Here is a 20,408-nt window from a genome sequence, read left to right as displayed (position 1 = left end):
CTGTGACATTTGTATTTCTCCGCTGATGAAAACATTTTTGTTACAAACAGAATTGTAAAAACAACCTCACATCATAACTTGGTCCTTACCTTGTGGCACTGAAACTTGTGACCCTCCACAGCAAAGACTATGTCAGAAAACAGCTCATCACCGACTGGTCGTCCTTCTCCGTCTGGCATCTACAGCGCAGGAACAAACAAATTCTTACACATAATAATACCAGGGCAGGTCATCTTGGTGTGATTAAGTGAATATTAATGCATTGTGTGACAACTGGTTGGGTCTATTATTGCAAAGAGTGCATCAGTCAGTCAACAGTCAACATGTTGGAACAGCTGAGACAAGGTTGCCGTTTGACATCTCAGTGTCGAGAAATCGTCAGCGATGTCCTAACTTTCTTAAAACAAACATAAGCTACAGATGGTTTAATATTTCTCATGCATGCATGCTTTGCACAAATGAAACATTATAACATTCTCTGCTCCCCTATTTCAATGAAACTAACGTAACCTGCCGTGTGTGCCATATGACCTCATGGGCCATGCATATGGAGAGTAGCTCAGGTCAAGCTGACCAAGCTGTAAGAGGATGGTGCATGTTTTGGGCAATTACTAAAATGACAGATGTTCCCCCAAATTGTTGTGGTGATGAGGTCGCATGTATCCCTCGACCTTCTGGATTGATTTTGTCAGTATGCCTGCTATCTCTTTTGTTTCATTTGAATCAACATGTATTCTGGTACTTCACTGTAGCTATAGATGAGAGCAACAACTCGCAACACCATTGCACGAGTCAGCACGGGTTCAGACTAACAGCCATAGTGCAGTGGCATTGCTGCTATCACGTCAGGTCAAGCAGCAAGCGCGGCACTTTAAGCCAACACAGAGAGACTGAAAAAAGTGCTACAAATCCATACAGTTTCCTACTGTACTCCCTCAGAATTAAAAGATAGTCATGTTTACACGAGACAATTCTCTGCTGTATTTAAAGCAAAGAAACAGGTTGGGCTAACAAGACAGAGAAAGAGTTCCGCCTGTACCCCCTTCTTTTTACTTACTATATTTCCACCTTCCCTGGTGAAATATTCCAACACTGAAATTAGTTCACTGATTGTTATTAATACCTGTTCTAGTTTACTGAATGTATATTTGTGGCATGGTATGAACGTCATTTTGTAGTTTTTCTTTTTTGAGATGGGTAGGGGGTATGGGCAGAACTCTTACCCAAGACAGATGAATCATTAAAATCACTGCTTCCCTGTTCAATTTACAAGCACATTTCATTTCTGCAATGCTTTCAAACTTGCCTAAATATGTTCCTAGATGTACAAGTACAAAATATAGGTGTTAACTTCACCATTTGGAAATGCCTGTACATGTTCCTTTCCTGAGACAACAGAATCTTTTGAATACTGTAGCCTACTGAGAGAAAATCTTGAAGTGACCTTCTTGACCAAACAATCCAGTGATCTCCAGCATTCACTGATATAATTGGGATATGATGACAAGTTCACCAGCAAGCCTGACCACCTGATCCCCTTAGTTGCTCTTATAACAACATGATTTGCCGAAGATCAGTTCTAACAGGTTAGTGTGTCATGTCAGTGATGTTTCAGGGGTGTGATAAACTCACGTTGCATGAGAGATTACCTGATAATAGAACTGTGGAGGTACAGCAGAAAAAGCCAGATTAGCGAAGTCCTTCTTGAGATCCTCGCTCAATTCCTTCCTCTGGACATGCACAACTGAAGAGTCTCCAGACGCTGCCCAGGAAAGAGATCCAACACATTATAAGAAAGATGCAATACATCGCAATTCACCTTACCTTGCACATAAATGTCATTTTCTGATTGGCTAAGCTCTCTTCTATTATTTTCAATGTACCCTGCTTGCAGTGGCAACTCACTCGGTTATTCATGGTAGCACTTCTTCATCTTGAATTACACTGAATCACACATAATACACGAAAATTACCAATGTTTTGTGAATACAAATAGATGGAAGGGAGATAACTCAAAATTTGTCTTTCCTGTTTCGCCTGCAAAATTTTGACAAATCGTTCAAATGTAGTCCCTGTAAAGATAATACCTGCGGGAAAAACAGCAAGATGCAAGATTCGGCATGTTTGGTTCACATAGTTTGGCTGAAGTGTACGATTTGATACCAATTCTTCAAACAGTTCAAAATTTAACATTGATGTGTTCAGTAAGAGAAATACTGGTTCCTTTGGGCCATAAACAAACAACAAAGGTACATCAATGCATGCCCCTCTCGTGATCAGTGAACAACTTATATTATATAAACTGTCTATGAATCTTCAACCACTCAGCTGCTCCTGTGTAGTCTTGCTGTATACTGGTTGGTTGGTATTTAAAATAGCAAATTATCCTAACTCAGCTACAGCACACCTTGCGTCGGTCTGTCCAGTAACTGTGAAACCTTGTCAAAGTCGAGATATCTGAACAGCTTCTCCACACACCTAACATCACCAGGACTGATGTCCAGCTTGCCTGAAAAAGACAGACATTACCTGCTTGCTGAGAAATGCATTCAATGAAAATTTTAAAGGCATCCTTCGAATTTTCATTTTCATACTTTGATCTAAAATCTGTGCTTCCCTGTTCAAAACTATTGACAGCAACTTCAAATGTAATGATAAACAAAGCCTACACCATATATATTAAAGGCATGTGTACATAAAAAAGTTCATTTCCATACATGGCCTGACAAAGGCATCACTTTCTGTTTCAAGTTTACTAGGTTGAGGTGAAATTGGGTTTAAGGTCGCACTTAAGAATACTGAACTCATACGACGATGTGCAAATGTGTGTATGTGTGGCTGCTGTCAGGTGATTTGAATCATGTCTGTTTGCTGTTTAATGACACACTCAACAATGATCAAGCCATATGGCAGTTGACTGTAAATCAAAGTTGAAAGTGTAATGCATGAACTCATCTAAATAAGGAAAATCTCAAACGTCATTTTTCAAGTAAGCCATGTATCCCGAGACACACTTAATATTGTTGATATTGAAAAGCTTTAGACCCACTTCTGTTCAAACAGCCACGTTTACTAACACAGGGGTTAGAGTACTGATGGAAATAGAAAAAAAACGCTTTTTCACGTTTACAATTTACTAGTATGTTGTTGATATGAGAAAGTGCTAAATACATGTTCAAATTAACTTGGTCTAACTACAGTTCCAGTGGTACAGAGATAGGAAAGATGGAAAAAGGACTTTACTGAGGAGAGATTTGTGCAGAAAAGAGCAATGCAGATTTTTTGAAAGTCCAAAGCAAGCTATTTGGAACAGACTATAGTTTTATGCAAACTAGTGTGCGATCATATTATGCAAGGGGCACTTTTTAAATGCCCATTTTGCAAGTGGACCTAGGTTCATTATAAACCATAGCTGATGTAAAAAATAATGTTGAAATTATGAAGAATGTCGCTACCATGGAAAGTCCTTATCACTACAAAAAGAAGAGGATAAGAGGGGTCATCTCAGAAGCAAAACCAGGATGGGTGAAGCAGACAATGATTGGGGCTGGGCTGTGGGATTGAAATATCAGCTGAAATATGATAATCCCACAGTGAAATTAAAGTAGGGAATTACAGGACAGGTCCTAACATATATAACAATATCCAGTACTGTCGATCTTTGGGTAGTCATGCCACCTATATATTTTGAGACATCTATGGGTATCAGGTATCATCCTCTTTTACATATCTTAACATAAACATCATGAAAGAAAGACACATTACTTGCTAATCAACAGATGAGACATATTCAACACACATGAAAAGGCACAAAATATCTTTGAGATGACCTCTTGTGCCAGTAGACAGTGCATGCATTTCATGCCAGGTGAGTTGACTTTCCATCATCATAAGAGCTAATTGCCATCTATTGTTTTCAACCGCTTTTCCTATTTGTTTTAAGTTTTGCCCGAGTAAGCATGCTGTTCTGGATAATCTCTTTCGCATCCACTGAATGCCCAGTTAGGCCCAAGTGAGTTATTTCTACATGTCCTTTTTGCAGTTGTGAAAATATGAGGAACACAGAGTAACAGACTACAAACAGTTTTTTTTCATTTTATTCAGACAGTACCTTAGTCAGACTTAAGAATAACAAGTATTCTGTGCATGTTGAGATAAATAAAATTTTGCATGTTTTCCAAAATAGGTTGCACTGGTGCATGTTTCATTGTTTAGAATTTTGTGGCATAACGCCATGGGGAAATTGAAAGCATCAAATCCTTACTTTTGCTACCTACTCAACAGAGAATCAACATCAAACTTCTCTGCATCACTTTCAGCTGTCTACACAATCAAGCTCCAGAACATCTACTTGAATGCATCCCATCAAGATCACTCTGGTCCCCAAATCAGCACCTACTACAAATTCACAAATTTCACATAGTTTTGTATGGGAAAAGGGCGTTCTCCTATGTTGCACCAACCCTTTGGAACTCTTTACCTCCAGAAACCAAATTATGTGAATTTCACTCAACCTTCAAGTCAAAACTTAGAACCCCACTGTTTCAGAGTGTCTGTGACCGACTCTTTTACTCTATTGTTTTCAGCACATTGAACATTCGTAAGTGTGAAGACATCTGAGCTTTATAAGAGTCATTATCATTATAAGTAGAAAAATAAAGATTCTAGTTGATATGAATAGATTCTACATAATGACAGGTAGATTATTTTGCAACCAGAATAACGTTTATGTTACAGAAGGCTGAAGGAAACATTACCTGTGTACATATACTGTAGAGCAGCTCTGAGTCCCACCACATTGAACTAGAATACACAAAAGAATATTTGCTAAAAACCCACTCACCATCCCCCCACTCACTCACTCACCATCCCCACTCACTCACCATCTCCCCACTCACCATCCCCCACTCACTCACTCACTCACCCACTCACTCACCATCTCCCCACTCACTCACTCACCATTCCCCATCCATTCACTCATCATCATCCACTCACCCCACTCACTCACACACCATCCCCTACTCACTCACCATCCCCCACTCACTCACTCACCATCCCCCACTCACCCACTCACTCACCATCCCCCTACTCACTATCTCCCCACTCACTCACCACCACCCCACTCACCCACTCACTCACCATTCCCCATCCATTCACTCACCATCACCTACCCACTCACTCACCTTTCCTTAACCACTCACTCAACCACTCACCATGTCACTCACCATCCCACTCACTCACCATCCACTCCATCACTCATTTCCTCACTCCCTTCTTTCCTCACTCACCCCCTCACTCATTCACTTACGCTGACATCAAGTTCCAGAGTCCCGTTAGTGATGTTGGAGGATTTGAACACGTTGAGGAAGTACGCCGAGCGAGCTGACAAGATGGACCGATGAGCCAAGAACGTGTGGTTCTCCACCATCAGCTGAATGTCAAACCCAGGAACCCTTTCATACAAACTGGAAGTGCAATATAGACAACAGACTCATCATCACTATCACCATAACACCATATGGCTGCAACCAAAATCATGTTTAAAATCCCACTGGAATATCTTATGTACACTGTCAGCTAGATCAAATATGTTACAGTCAAGAACAGACTTCCACAGGGTAGATCACTTAGGTGAGAACAAGCAATAATCTCTTGTGTGAGTGAGTGAGTATCTTTTCACACCACTTTTAGCAATATTCCAGCAATATTCCAGCAATATTCCATCAATATCATGGTCTTGGATACCCCACCACCCCCCAATAATCCACTTGGACATGTAACTGCTATGTTACTCCTCTGCAGACACAGGGCCTGATCAGTACTGGTAACAAGCTGAAAACGTCTGACTGGTTGGCTGGTTTGTTGTTTAACACAGGACTATATTCCAACTTTATGGTGACAGTCTTTTAGTCAAGTCGTGATAATCATCAACAGCATAAGCATCATTCTAGTGATCGCTGGAATACAGTGACATTGTGTCAACCAAGTGATTCAGCGAGCATGGATTGCTGAAGATAATTCTAACCCAAATTTTACTGGATGATATGACTGAGACTGTGAATCAAGTTATCAAATACATAAACATGCGTTGAAAGAATTTCACTCCTCCATAATCCTCAGCTAATATTTCCGCAAGTTGACATCTTTGAATATTGACAAAAAACGCTATTTTCAGCGCCTGTTTACTCACTGTTGACAGTACAGTAGCGTGCTCAATGTGCATTACCCGGTAGTGATCGTATGGAAAATAGCATTCAGAATTGTTCAGGTACAAACCTTTCCGAGGTAAAAGTTTAAAAGGTATGTGCAAATGTCCACTTTTGCGATTTGGTAAGCTGTGTTCTGATTGGTCAACCTCAAAGATTACCTGATGCAACTTCCTACTATGTTTTGTTAGACTCAGTAGTGGAGTGTAACAAAAAGTACTAAGATTAAGTTTACTTAGACTGACTAAAATATTGAAAGATTGAGTGAGGTATGATAGATAACATTATCCCATACCAAATGACGATTCCGGTGACCTGACAAAAACTCACCAGTCAAGGAAATATGAGAACTCCTTTGCTTGCTCTCTCTCCTGCACAACTGACAGGCTGGTTTCATATTGCCGGAGGATATCACGTATTCCCTGGTTGAGTGATGAGAGAAAGCACCTCTGCCCATCTATACTTGTCGCATCATACCTGGCACCTGGGGAATAACAGCAAAACTCTTTGACTCAAACAACTGTAACTCTCACCTGAAACATTTTTGTTGCAATCTTATTTCAAACTCACTCTATTTTAAAAGGATATTTCCAATGGGCATTAAGCATAGTTAGGAGACACACTGTGTTGACTGCAAGTTTAATTTTACGTCACTTTTAGCAATATTCCAGCAATAACACGGCAGGGCACACCAGCAATGGCCTTCGGTGTGGTCTGTGAGAGTTACCTACCTTGCTGCAGTAAATATTCCACAACCTGAATATGTCCACACAAACATGCCAGATACCTGAAATATATCACCATCCAACAATAAACCTCAGCTCATCATAGCAGATAAAACTAACATTAACTGTTTGTTTGTCTGTAGGATGGTTAATACCATACTAAGCAAGTTGCAACTCATGAGTGAGTTTGGTTTTACACCACTTTTAGCAATATTCCAGCAATATCCCGATGGGGGGACACCAGAAATGGGCTTCTGACATTGTAGCCACATGGGGAATCAAAACCAGGTGTTCAGTCTGATGGACATTTGAAAATCCAGGGTAGAATAGGTTCTATGCTTGCCATAAAAGGTGACTATACTTGTCATAAGAGGTGACTAATGGGATCAAGTGGTCTGACTTGCTGACTTGGTTGGCATGTCATCGCTTCCCAATTGCACAGATTGATGCTCATGCTGTTGATCACTGGATTGTCGGTCCAGACTCTATTATTTACAGACTGTCTCCATGTAGCTGGAATCCTGCTGAGTGCAGTGTAAAACTAAACTCACTCACTTCAGCGTGACGAGCAAACGCTCTAACCTCTACGCTACCCCACTGTCCCAAGCTGCAGCAATGTGAACGTGATCTGTAAACACAGGGCTGTGGAGCAAGCAAACCACTGGTCAATGTCATGATAACAATATTATCATCAATAACAATACCAAAATTTCTCTGAACCCATTTAAACTAAATAACTGATATGTTCATTTCTCCTGGTTTGACAAGATCCAATTGCTTACAGGAGACTTGAGAACAGGATGTTCTTATTACTGACGATGAAAGTGAAACAGTATTTAAAAAATAACGTAATTAACTGGACATAAGGATGCTTTATTACAAATGTGGGAGATGTTTGAAATACAAGATGTTTTAAAATAGTTCTTTTTCCAATGACATTTTTTCCACAACTTTTTTTCAACCCCCTGTGTGACAGACTAGCTGATCCAGACAGTCGACTCTTATGACATGTCAAACTACCTTTACTGTGACTCAGTAATTTACCCACAAACAAGGTGGAGAAGACAATCAGTGAGAAATATCATATTTGTTTTGATCTGATTGACTAGTTCCCTTTGTATTCAATGTCAGACCAAAAATGTAGAACTGTATCCTTGATAGCCCAGAGCATTTTATCTCCATCTTTCCGTGATATATACAATGGACCTTTTTACACCTGACCGTTTTTAATCTGTGTGGCAGTAACGCATAGTAATCTCTCTTATCACTATCAGCTCTATCAGAAAGCATTTCTCAGTAAGCTGACTACATGGCTATATTTGGCAACAGTGGTACAACAGTGGTACAACAGTGGTACACTGGTCCTCAGTGAGTCATCAAGGATGTTGATCAGTCCTTGATCAGTCTCTTGTTGCCCCTGTATGAAATAAGGCCCATCCAACTGCGTGAAATAGGCTAGATTTCTGGCAGATGGTCAATATTTACAGCAAGCTAGAATTAAACATTTCAGATGCTTCATGCATATGAGTAAATCCACCATATCTTGGTGTCTGGTCTGGTTAAATCCATTTGGGGCTCATAACTTTATGAAGGTACCAGCCCTCATGTCTGGCTCAGTTTGGGCTTATTTCATACACAGACGTTACGAACAGTCCTTGATTAACCACTTGTGAAGACACACTATCATCATATTTCGGCATCCAATAGGACTAATTATTAAGGCTTGTTTCAGCTTAGATATAATACCACAATAGGTTTTAGTGATTGACTGAACATTGTTTAGTGCTGCACTCAGCAATATTTCAACCATACGGATAAAGTCTGTAAATAACTGCCTCTGAACCACTAAGTCCAATGATCACCAGCATGAGCCTCAATCTACCCAGTTGTTTTAGGACAACATGTATCAACCGAGTCAGCAAGTCTGATCTGTTAGTCGCCCCTTACAAGAAGCGTGGGTGCTGAAGACCAGTTCTGACCATGATTGTCATGGATGTCACGATACACAAAGTCAGGCCGTTAATCATCACCTGCTCCGACATACATTCATACTGGCATCAGTCATTCCTCAACACACTGTACCTCAGCCTCTTCTATTGCATAAACCCAATACCCGCAGTGAATATATTTTTTCTCGTGCATATGTAGTGTATCATTTGCTTTATAATGCTTTTAGGATCTACACCAAAACGTCCATTCACTGCAGTGACGAAGTTGTTTATCCATAAAAAGTGCTCTTCTACATTTAGGACGTTGTTCAGTAAGTATTGCATACCCTCTACTCACCTATGATGAGAAATATGTTTTCTTTCAGAACATTTTTGCTCAAAGTTACTTCCATATTTATTAAAAACTGATCAATATTTAGTTGCCAATTATGAATTTACGATATCTATCTATTGCCAGCCCTTCCAACGATGTTCACTCACAATGGTGGGTTGTCCCAGTCGTCTGTGATGTTTAAGTTCACGTTATTCTCCTCCACAAGCCTCCTGCAATGAAACACAACACATAATTAACAATAGCACTCTATATCAACTATGATTACAATTTAACAAAGTACTAGTAACGACTCCTCCCATCTCTCTTCCTCCCCCCACCCCACCACCCATCCCCACACATTCTGAATGTCAACATAAATGAAGTAACGCACTGGAAACACCGAGTAACAGGGAGTGTTGTTATACTATTGGTGTAATGACATCCGTGTAGGCAAGCAACCAAATTAGTTCTTAGTGGGGACTCTCATTAGCAGATATGAAGGTTATCCAGAGCTCTGTTTTGCTGAACATAATGATTATTCAGAATTATCCAATAAATCTGGGAGCTAAAAAAAGATTAACAAAAAATCTCACTTCAATTTGCCTAAGTCGCCAGTTCTGCAACACAGGAAAATATCTTTCTGTTTTTCAAAGGCTCCCCTTGGTGCATGCTTTGCCATTCCAACCTTCTTGTGAAGTTCCACAATACCAAACTAGGCGCCAATGGTCTGGAAATGAAGCATTACTATCTGCAGTCAGGTGTTAGTGATGACATGTTTGATAACACTAGACTTCAAAGACACTAACTGCTGTTCTGTTATTCCTGCTGAGGCCTGTTCAAACCGGCTGATGTAGGTTTGACAGTATTTCAACTGAGACAGTAATGATTCACAGTATTTGGGCTAAGATATGTGTGACTGTAATTAGGCTGAGATAGGTATGACTGTATTTGGGCTAGTTATGACTGCATTTTGACTAGGTATAACTGTATTTGGGCTGAGACAGGTATGACTGTATTCTGGCTGAGATAGGTATGACTATTTGGGCTAGGTATGACAGTATTTGGGCTGAGACAGGTATGACTGTATTCTGGCTGAGATAGGTATGACTGTATTTTGGCTGAGACAGGTATGACAGTAATTGGGCTGAGATAGGTATGACAGTATTTGGGCGGAGATAGGTATGACAGTATTTGGGCTGAGATACGTATGCCTGTATCTGGGCTGAGACAGATATGACAGTATTTGGGCGGAGACAGGTATGACTGTATTTGGGCTGAAATATGTATGACTGTATTTGGGCGGAGACAGGTATGACAGTAATTGGGCTGAGATAGGTATGACAGTATTTGGACTGAGACAGGTATGACAGTATATGGGCTGAGATAGGTATGACAGTATTTGGGCTGAAATACGTATGACTGTATTTGGGCTGAGACAGGTATGACAGTAATTGGGCTGAGATACATATGATAGTATTTGGGCTGAGATAGGTATGACAGTATTGGGGCGGAGGCAGTTATGACAGTATTTGGGCTGAGATATGTATGACTATTTGGGCTGAGACAGGTATGACAGTATTGGGGCGGAGGCAGTTATGACAGTATTGGGGCGGAGACAGGTATGACAGTATTTGGGCTGAGACAGGTATGACAGTATTGGGGCGGAGGCAGTTATGACAGTATTGGGGCGGAGACGGGTATGACAGTATTTGGGCTGAGACAGGTATGACAGTATTTGAAATGTTTAACATTCAAGCAACATTCCACATGTAAGATTGACGACGGTAAATATCAAATCTGGACCATATAATCCAGTGATTGATAGCAGCAGGCATTTTAAAAATCAGTCGAGGATGTTGGGAACTCAGAGTACTCAAAGATGTTGGAAAGCAGGGTGAGGGGTGATGGCAACGGTAAAGAATATTTCGTTGGTGCTGCTAGGGTTAATTCCGAAAAGACAGACCTCCTGGTAATATTATACTCATCAACGAAGGTCTGAGTCCCTGGGACTTTTTCTGTACACCGGAGGGTATCTGGGACTTGGGCAGGTCAACCAGGAAATTTAGGGATCCACCCAGACAACATGTACATGAAGCTTAAGAGTAAGAATTTCCTGTCTAGATGATGTGATTTTGATATAATGGTGACCATTATTGTGGTACTGATATAATGATGACCATTACTGTGGTACTGATATAATGATGACCATTATTGTGGTACTGATGTAATGATGACCATTATTGTGGTACTGATATAAAGACGACCATTATTGTGGTACTGTTATAATGATGACCATTATTGTGGTACTGTTATAATGATGACCATTATTGTGGTACTGATATAATGATGACCATTATTGCGGTACTGATATAATGATGACCATTATTGTGGTGCTGATATAATTATGACCATTATTGTGGTACTGATATAATGATGACCATTATTGTGGTACTGATATAATGATGACCATTATTGTGGTACTGTTATAATGATGACCATTATTGTGGTACTGTTATAATGATGACCATTATTGTGGTACTGATATAATGATGACCATTATTGCGGTACTGATATAATGATGACCATTATTGTGGTGCTGATATAATTATGACCATTATTGTGGTACTGATATAATGATGACCATTATTGTGGTACTTCTTGTTCGTCCTAATAGGGTAGGTAACTCTGAAAACCCAACCCTGCATAAAGCATGTTTGGTAAGTTGCTTCATACAATTCAGAACAAATTGTCTGAACCAGCTGCTACCTAAGCAACATAACACTTCACACTAACTACATACAACGTACCAAAATGAAAGAAAAAAGCCATTCAAAACATGTTCAATTTCTCATGTGAAAACAAAATGAATAAACATGAATGAATTAAAAGATCCAACTGAATAATTTTTTTAACCATAATATTTAACATATTAAAAATTTAAATTACGTCAAAATGCAAAATATGGTGAAACTATACTCCTTTCAAAATACAAACTGAAGATAGCTGTATCAGTGCCTCTTCTTGAACATTCCTTGAATTTTCTGATGTGGGACAGGTAACTTAAAAAATGTAATGATACCATGTAAACAAGGTTTGTATTCCCAGCAACTGTTACACTTGATAAACATGTTGAATTATATATTTTTCATAATAAAACTAACTACACTAACGCAGTATTCTTCACCGTTACCATCATCCCACACCCTGCCTTACCGTTACCGTCATCGTCGTTTTAAAAATGTTCATTCTTAAACAATAATAAGCAGCTTCAGTGAATTCAATCTATTTGCACCATCATTGTTTATCAGTGAGCTAAATATTTTTGATTCTATACAGGTGGATGACTGTCAATTCGTGGGAATTAATCGCCATGCATCTTACCTGCCGCTATGTTGGCAACGCATGTTATGTTAGCCGCATCACCTTAGGTACTGTGAATTAAATTTACGACAAGCATCTGTAACTGACGACCTATTCTCACTCTGGTCTTCACTCTTAGAACGACTACAATACAATATGGTACAATATATCACTTCCCATTTCATTCCTGATAAACACAGTAAAAGATGCTCTCAACAATGACTATATTGCGACATCATTACAACATGTTGTATCACTGCGTAATTTGCAACAATGAAACTAATATCAACAATGGAAAGTCTAATATTTCTGCAGCTTACCAAGGTATCACATTTTATCACACCCATACCTATAGCCAGTTATATTTATTGACAACTTTTCGCTCAGGTTCGATTACAATAAATATAACAGCTTTCTTTACCGATGACGAAACCTTTCAGGCTGCCAATCCGAGTACCGCCCCAGGATTTTGTCTTTTTGCGACTACCGCACTGACAGGTGTCATCGACATGTCGTGTTTTGATGCTTGTCGTCTGTGTGCACGATGTCACAAAACAAATTGGTAACTTAACGGTACAAATGAAATATAGAAGTCGAACACACCTCACACAAGACTGTCGCTTCCTGCTTTGACTTACCCCAATTAAACCAAACTCCCCACACCCATCGCACAGTGTATAATACGGTAAGGAGTTTTGAGTTACCACAACGGAAGGGAGATAACTTGAGTTACCAAAACGCTCAGCATGGTCGATTGTGCTTAGCAAATTAATTCATGTTCGAAGCCAGTTCATACCAATATCATATACTGAATATATAGTCGCACTAGTGTAAATGTTGCCACTTACTTCACTCAACTGTTCTAAACTAGATTTTCCAAAATGTTTATGCTGATTGAAGGTACTACACATGAACCGATAGACTGCACCATAACTTCGAAAGGTTGAAAAACTTGTCGTTATGAGTTCAGTAAATGATAAAAATCAGTGAAAATTTGCGAATTCTTAAAATAAAATTCACCAAAACACACCCGTTAATATGCACGATATATGCACACGCTTTTCAGCAATTTGATGCATGATCTCCGTCCAATTCATCTTAAAAAAGTTTGCAGTTTGTTACCCCAAAATGGTGGAGAAATCAACCTTCGATGTAACCAACCATACATACAGTGAGTGATTTAAATGAGTCTAAACTTTTGATGGGGAGTATATGGATGGTCATTCTCTTCCTATGAAGGTAGGAAGATATGACAAGTAACCTCTGTAGGAAGAGAATGATGGATGGTTTATCTAGATATATTTATTTGTGAAAACAGAATTGTGCGTGAATGCTATTTTACTAGAAATCTAAGTGGATTTCACCATTATAGTCTTAAAATGGCGGTCGACTTATGGCGGTCGTCAGAGGAAACCCGACGGAGCCAGTTGTCCAGTAAAAAACTAGACAAGCACTTTACCAATGTGTGCTCGATGTAGGTCTTGGCTGGAATACAAGTTTATTAATACTGGACAAAATAAATTACAAGTTTATTAATACTGGACAAAATAAATTAGGGATATTGGTATTTTTATGATTGATATTTCATCAATGTATCAATGAATAAATAGATCATTTTTCATAATTTCAAAACTGACATGTACCGCTAACTATTTTTGTCCAGCATGTATGAACTAGGTTGCCAAGATATTGGTGTTCATAACATCAATCGTTGGACTGGCTGGTAAAGGCACCTTCCCCTATATCTGGAGTATTACTGGATTAATGGATTAACCACTCATACGGACACACGTACATGGACGGAAACACGCACGCACGCACTCTCGCTCACACACATACACACCGCTTGACACAGTCTGTCCACCTCACACACTTGTAAGGCTGAGACATATCACAGATATATGAAATATCATTTATCGATAATTTTATTGCCTCACTTGGCTGGCTTTTTATTCAATCAGGTGTCTATACTAGGAAGTTGAGCGTACCAATCACAATTCACTTTTGCTTTTTAAATTATCTAACCGATTAAACATGGCAACACAAACGATGCTGAGGAACTTTGAAAGAGTTAGAAGGAGTTCTTGCACATATTTTTTTCAAAGTTTCGAACCTGACAATTTGTATAATTTCCCCCAGAGACCATAAAACATTTATTATATTGTCTCTGTTTCCTCCAATCTGAGTCGTACTGCAAACAAACATTCACAGCTGCGACCGCTATCTTTGTTGACACTGGCAAGCTCGGTTATAATGGCGACTTAGCTGATTGGCCGTGAGTATGCGGAGCAACATTCCACATGTAAGATTGACGACGGTAAATATCAAATCTGGACCATATAATCCAGTGATTGATAGCAGCAGGCATTTTAAAAATCAGTCGAGGATGTTGGGAACTCAGAGTACTCAAAGATGTTGGAAAGCAGGGTGAGGGGTGATGGCAACGGTAAAGAATATTTCGTTGGTGCTGCTAGGGTTCATTCCGAAAAGACAGACCTCCTGGTAATATTATACTCATCAACGAAGGTCTGAGTCCCTGGGACTTTTTCTGTACACCGGAGGGTATCTGGTACTTGGGCAGGTCAACCAGGAAATTTAGGGATCCACCCAGACAACATGTACATGAAGCTTAAGAGTAAGAATTTCCTGTCTAGATGATGTGATTTTGATATAATGGTGACCATTATTGTGGTACTGATATAATGATGACCATTACTGTGGTACTGATATAATGATGACCATTATTGTGGTACTGATGTAATGATGACCATTATTGTGGTACTGATATAATGACGACCATTATTGTGGTACTGTTATAATGATGACCATTATTGTGGTACTGTTATAATGATGACCATTATTGTGGTACTGATGTAATGATGACCATTATTGTGGTACTGATATAATGACGACCATTATTGTGGTACTGTTATAATGATGACCATTATTGTGGTACTGATATAATGATGACCATTATTGTGGTACTGATATAATGATGACCATTATCAAGCCGTGGATGCACCCAGGGTATATAGTGGAGATTTGTCGGAGTGTATACCCTGGGGATATCGAGAATGAGGGCTTGCAAGATTATATGACATGAAATTGGGCGACGTTTACGACATCATCCGAATCCTCCAATTAACAGGTCATTGTTGTGTTCGCACTAGGAACTCCCTCAAACTCTCCTCGGATGTGAAAGATCTTTCCCACTTTATCGACGTTTCAGGGTGTTTGGGGTAAACTGGTGGTTAAAGCTTTCGCTCGTCACACTGAAGGTCCGGGGTGGAATAAGCCTTCAGCAACCCGTGCTTTCTATAAAAGGCGACTATCCTCGTCGTAAGAGGCAACAAACGGGAACTGGTGGTCAGGCTCACTGACTTGGTTGACACATGTCATCGGTTTCCATTTGCGCAGATCGATGTTCATGCCGTTGATCACTGGATTGTCTGGTCCAGAGACGATTATTTACGGACCGTCGCCATATAGCTGGAATATTGTTGAGTTCGGTGTAGAACTAAACTCACTCACTCATCACACTGAAGACCAGGGTTCGATTCGCCACACGGGTACAATGTGTGAGATCCATTTCTGGTGTCCCCCGCCATGATATTGCTGGAATATGACTAAAAGTGGCGTTAAACCATACTCACCCACATGTTATCGGCGTTCAGTGGCCTCATTGAGTGAAGATTCAAGACATGTATGAATGCACAAAGTGGACAGACACTACTGGCAATACGAACGTACTTGTTAACTCCCTGTTGTATGGGCGGTGGGGTAGCCTACTGGTTAAAGGGTTTGCTCCTCACGCTGAAGACAGGGTTCGATTCTCCACATGGGCACAACGTGTGAAGCCCATTTCTGGAATATTGCTAAACCACCGACGTAAAACCAGACTCACGAAGTCCCCCTGTTGAGTTGCAGGTGGACTGTTGTTGTGGACAGACGATCGTTGCTATTCCTCAAAACATTTCTCTCTGCGTGTCAAAATACAGATTAACAGCCAGCTTGTCTGCTTCCCGTTAGTCACAGTACCCCTCTCTTTTGAGAGACTGAGTTATGTTTAAAGCAGCTTTAAGCATTAATTCGGTAATATCAGGGCGGAGGACACAAGAAACGGGCTCTTCCTCCCCTCCCCCACCGCCAACCGCGCGATCAACCCAGCCCTAACGTTGATGAAACGACCATTGAAACTGTCGTGAAAATAAACAATGTACCCTCAACCTCACCCGCCCTTTCTGAACTGCATCCCATTTGTAAAAGTACTGTACCCGACTCTGGTGTATATACTCTTTAAAAAACGTAAGGGATAATGAACTTTCAATTTCGATAGAAACACAAACAATGCAGAAACAAACGTTTCAAGGGCAGACATCTTATGAACGCACCACCATTTCCCTTTATTACCACCCCTAAACACAACACATGATATGTACGTGCACAACGCAGTAGCCCCATACACGTGCATTGACGTTTCAAGAAGGTCGCGAGAAATCACTTAGAACATTAATTTTGACACTCATCTTGCCTCACACATTTGTTAGTGTTTGTTTCTAGTCGTTTGTTTTAAAATGAAAATAGTATACATGCAAATTACATGCCATACAACAATCATCTTTCAAAAGCGACTACATTCCAAACAACTATGGTTGTAAGGAAGTGCAAATGGTGATGCACTCTCAAAACATTTAATAATATATCAATACAGACTGACTCCGATAAATCTCCTAAATATCTTAATCGTAAATGAAAAAAAAATGAAGATCCCCTACTTTTTTAAAGACTATAAGTAAGTGGCAGAAGTTCTGTAGGTTAAGCGTTTTACAGACACCAATAAAATGACCAGGAAAACAAATGCTCAATACTGGAAAGTCACTGTTTGGCGACCTTAGAACTTGTTGAGAGTATGACTACGTTTGCCTTCATCATGTCAACACGGCCCAATAGTATAATGGCATAAGCCTCCAGAAATGTGTCGTATTGTGTGTAACTAATCTTTAATTTGCGGTGGACCAATGTTACTCAGTTTCTCTGACATTAAACGAGAACATTGTTCCTCTATGGAGCTTGTAAAATCAAGAACATAATATTTCAATTTGGAAATTTATTCACTTTATATTTATTAATCCAGTCACCTGTTTCCACAAAATATTCTCTTCATGCCCTCTCGATTTTGATCAGAGAAACACGAGCCCACATTTTAATTGCGGACGTTTTGATAAACAACCGCTTCATGTTACAGACATGCTCTTTTCAAATTGCGTTCAGGTATAACATGACATGACATGACACGACATGACATGGTGGTAAAATAGCTGTAAGATATGATGCGTATGTTACGTGTGCCTCGGGAAAAACGCTTCGATGTTTACGCCTACAAATATATCCTGAACCAAAACAAATCTGGGTAAATGAATTATATTGAAAATAGGTTGTACAAGATAGCTAATATCGGCGAATACCATAATGCCCAGGTCTAACGTGATGCATGCGTCCGTTTTCAGCTGCGGTGACCCGCGCTCTTTGGTGAAAACACCACCCTGCACGCGTAAGGGGTCACTTGCCCACAGTTTAACGTTCCTTGCCCCACGTGTGTTGTGCCCTTAAATGCATGCAGTCACATAACCTCCGCCCACTGATGAATATTAATACTTTCTGTGCACTTAAGACCATTGTGCACTTAAGGGAATCACACACGTGTACAATATGCAGGAGATTAGTAACACACGTTAGCAATCCCTGACAGATGAAAAATTCTCATAATACGCTTTACGAATGTTGAACATGATCGTCCAATGGAATTGGTAAGCACCATTCTGTCCATTCTACTATGCCGGCTGCATATGTCTTGGAATGCAATAGACGCTCAATCAGACAATTCACAATAACATTCTGCAGCGTAAACCAGTAACGCATTGTTTAGGAGTCACGTAACAGCCCAGACATGTGCAAAAGCGCCAGGGCTGCCCATCTTCGTGTTTGACGTCCTTATGTTAAGCCACATACCGAAACTTGAGTCTCATTAACCAGTTCAGACAATGATCTACTTTTCAGTGGATCCGAACTTTGTCGCGTGAATGAAAGTAGACATCAGACAGCATACCTTAACTAAGAAATCACAGACGGCCCCATGTTTGATGAGGTCGTAAAATGATTCACAATGCATCCGGCTCATTGGTTACACCTGTTATGTGTTTTTTGTGGTTATTCAGTGTAGTTTTGTAACGCAAAATGAGATTGATATAATATCACTTCCGTACCAGACCGCCAGAATTTTCGAGCGGCAGAGCCTCGTTTTGAGATTTCCACGATTTACGGGTTTCCGTTTTTTCAGAGCTAGCTGTACGACAGACCCCAGTAAACAGGAAACGAGACTGTTCTGTAATCAATGTAGCGCAAATCGACGCTCGTGCTGTTCATCACAGGACTGACTGGTGCAGACTCGATTATCTACAGACCGTCGCCATATAGCTGGAATACTGGTGAGAGCCGCGTTAGGCAACAAACAACTCAGAGCAACAAATAAGGTGCGTATCAATAAAAATAACATTTACTGAATTAATTACACGTCTGGAAGTACAAATACCCGCGTAAGAATCACTTAAAACCCAATAGGTCTATAATACCTTGCGTACATTACTAGAATAACTAAACTGGCTTGCGTATGATTCGTCCTGCCGCCAAAACTCCACAACAGCATTAGCTAATGGTTGACGATGCCTATATATGCATATACTATTATGACCGTAGCTACTGTCCGGGGTTACTGTTATAGTCACATGTTGAGTATTTAGAAATGGATGCCAAATATTTGGCAATATGACAATTACTAAAAACTCAATTGTCTATTGAGATGCATTTATATTTATATATTTAGAAGAGTTAAGTACTCAATAAGGATAAGAAACTCTGTGTAAAAGTATTCAGTTCTTTTTACTAGTGGGGGTATACAAAATGCATGTTACTCCTTAAAAGATGCAATTACTCGTACATAAACAGACACAGGAGTAAATACCCAATTGCTTGAAAAATTATCTGGTGTTCTGCAACTTTGTTAGGCCGATTTGGACAAAGGTGAACCGTAATGAATACCTTTGATGGCACAGTTTGACCTGCAAATAACTAAACATCCTGGAAAATGTGGGTTTTGACGTGATGGAGTGGCCATCGACATCACCTGACCCCACTCCCATGAGGCACGTATTCTATGTTCTACGAAGAAGTCTTCGTGACTTGAAACATCAACCCCAGCATGATGTTCAAGATCGGTTGCCTGATGGCGCGTTCGTGCGCAGTCACTAACGCAACGTTGTTGTGAATGCGAGAGGGGAGCACACGCGTTTCTGACAAAGCTCCAACACAGAAGGCTAATCCCAGTGAAATATAAATGTGACCCCACCGTGCTACGGTCGACTGGTGCGTGTGTGCGTGCGTGCGTGCGTGCGTGCGTGCGTGCGTGCGTGCACACACACACACACACACACACACCAAGCGCATCTTAATCTGTGCATGCCTACAGACACCTGTTTCATATCGGGCCATATTGATGTAAAAGGTTTTCGAGCATGCCTACAGAACTTTATTTGCTTGCCAGGAGTATCGAGTCAGGAACTTGGGCATTCTGGTGATGAACCCTGTCTGTCTGTTGATGCCTTGGAACCAGGTGAGGTTTGAAACTTCACCTTTTGACGCTGATCCGGACAGAACGATCCCAGCGGCAATGCCTCTCTGAAATTCGGTTAGTCGAACCATGTTTCTGCCCTTTCGTCAAAGTAATGCTTGGTGATATTTCTATTAAATTATCCAATGGGTCCAACCTTGTGTGGTCAAGATTACCTAACAGTGGTATGTA

At 40.2% G+C, this 20,408-nt stretch overlaps 1 protein-coding gene across 5 annotated transcripts in view; it reads right to left on the bottom strand.

The window, feature by feature from the left end:
- Positions 1–20,408, bottom strand: part of LOC137257684 (ankyrin repeat and BTB/POZ domain-containing protein 1-like) — a 30,566-nt gene that overhangs the window by 8,505 nt on the left and 1,653 nt on the right. The window contains exons 1-10 of one of the 5 annotated variants that reach the window (XM_067795055.1): positions 13,192–13,253; positions 9,787–9,920; positions 9,361–9,423; positions 6,938–6,993; positions 6,537–6,690; positions 5,309–5,465; positions 4,758–4,803; positions 2,408–2,509; positions 1,650–1,762; positions 90–179 (exon numbers count right to left, since the gene is read on the bottom strand). In XM_067795055.1, the coding sequence (XP_067651156.1) occupies positions 90–179; positions 1,650–1,762; positions 2,408–2,509; positions 4,758–4,803; positions 5,309–5,465; positions 6,537–6,690; positions 6,938–6,993; positions 9,361–9,423; positions 9,787–9,872 (867 nt within the window). In that variant the 5' untranslated portion in view covers positions 9,873–9,920; positions 13,192–13,253. Of the gene's footprint in view, positions 1–89; positions 180–1,649; positions 1,763–2,407; positions 2,510–4,757; positions 4,804–5,308; positions 5,466–6,536; positions 6,691–6,937; positions 6,994–9,360; positions 9,424–9,786; positions 9,921–12,574; positions 12,650–12,974; positions 13,055–13,156; positions 13,254–20,408 lie in introns of those variants that run through there. The other 4 variants (XM_067795054.1, XM_067795053.1, XM_067795057.1 and 1 more) reach the window with 4 other exon arrangements.

This window comes from Haliotis asinina, chromosome 12 (assembly GCF_037392515.1).
Source record: "Haliotis asinina isolate JCU_RB_2024 chromosome 12, JCU_Hal_asi_v2, whole genome shotgun sequence".
Lineage (NCBI taxonomy): Eukaryota > Metazoa > Mollusca > Gastropoda > Lepetellida > Haliotidae > Haliotis > Haliotis asinina.
This window is presented reverse-complemented; position numbering and strand designations above follow the sequence as displayed.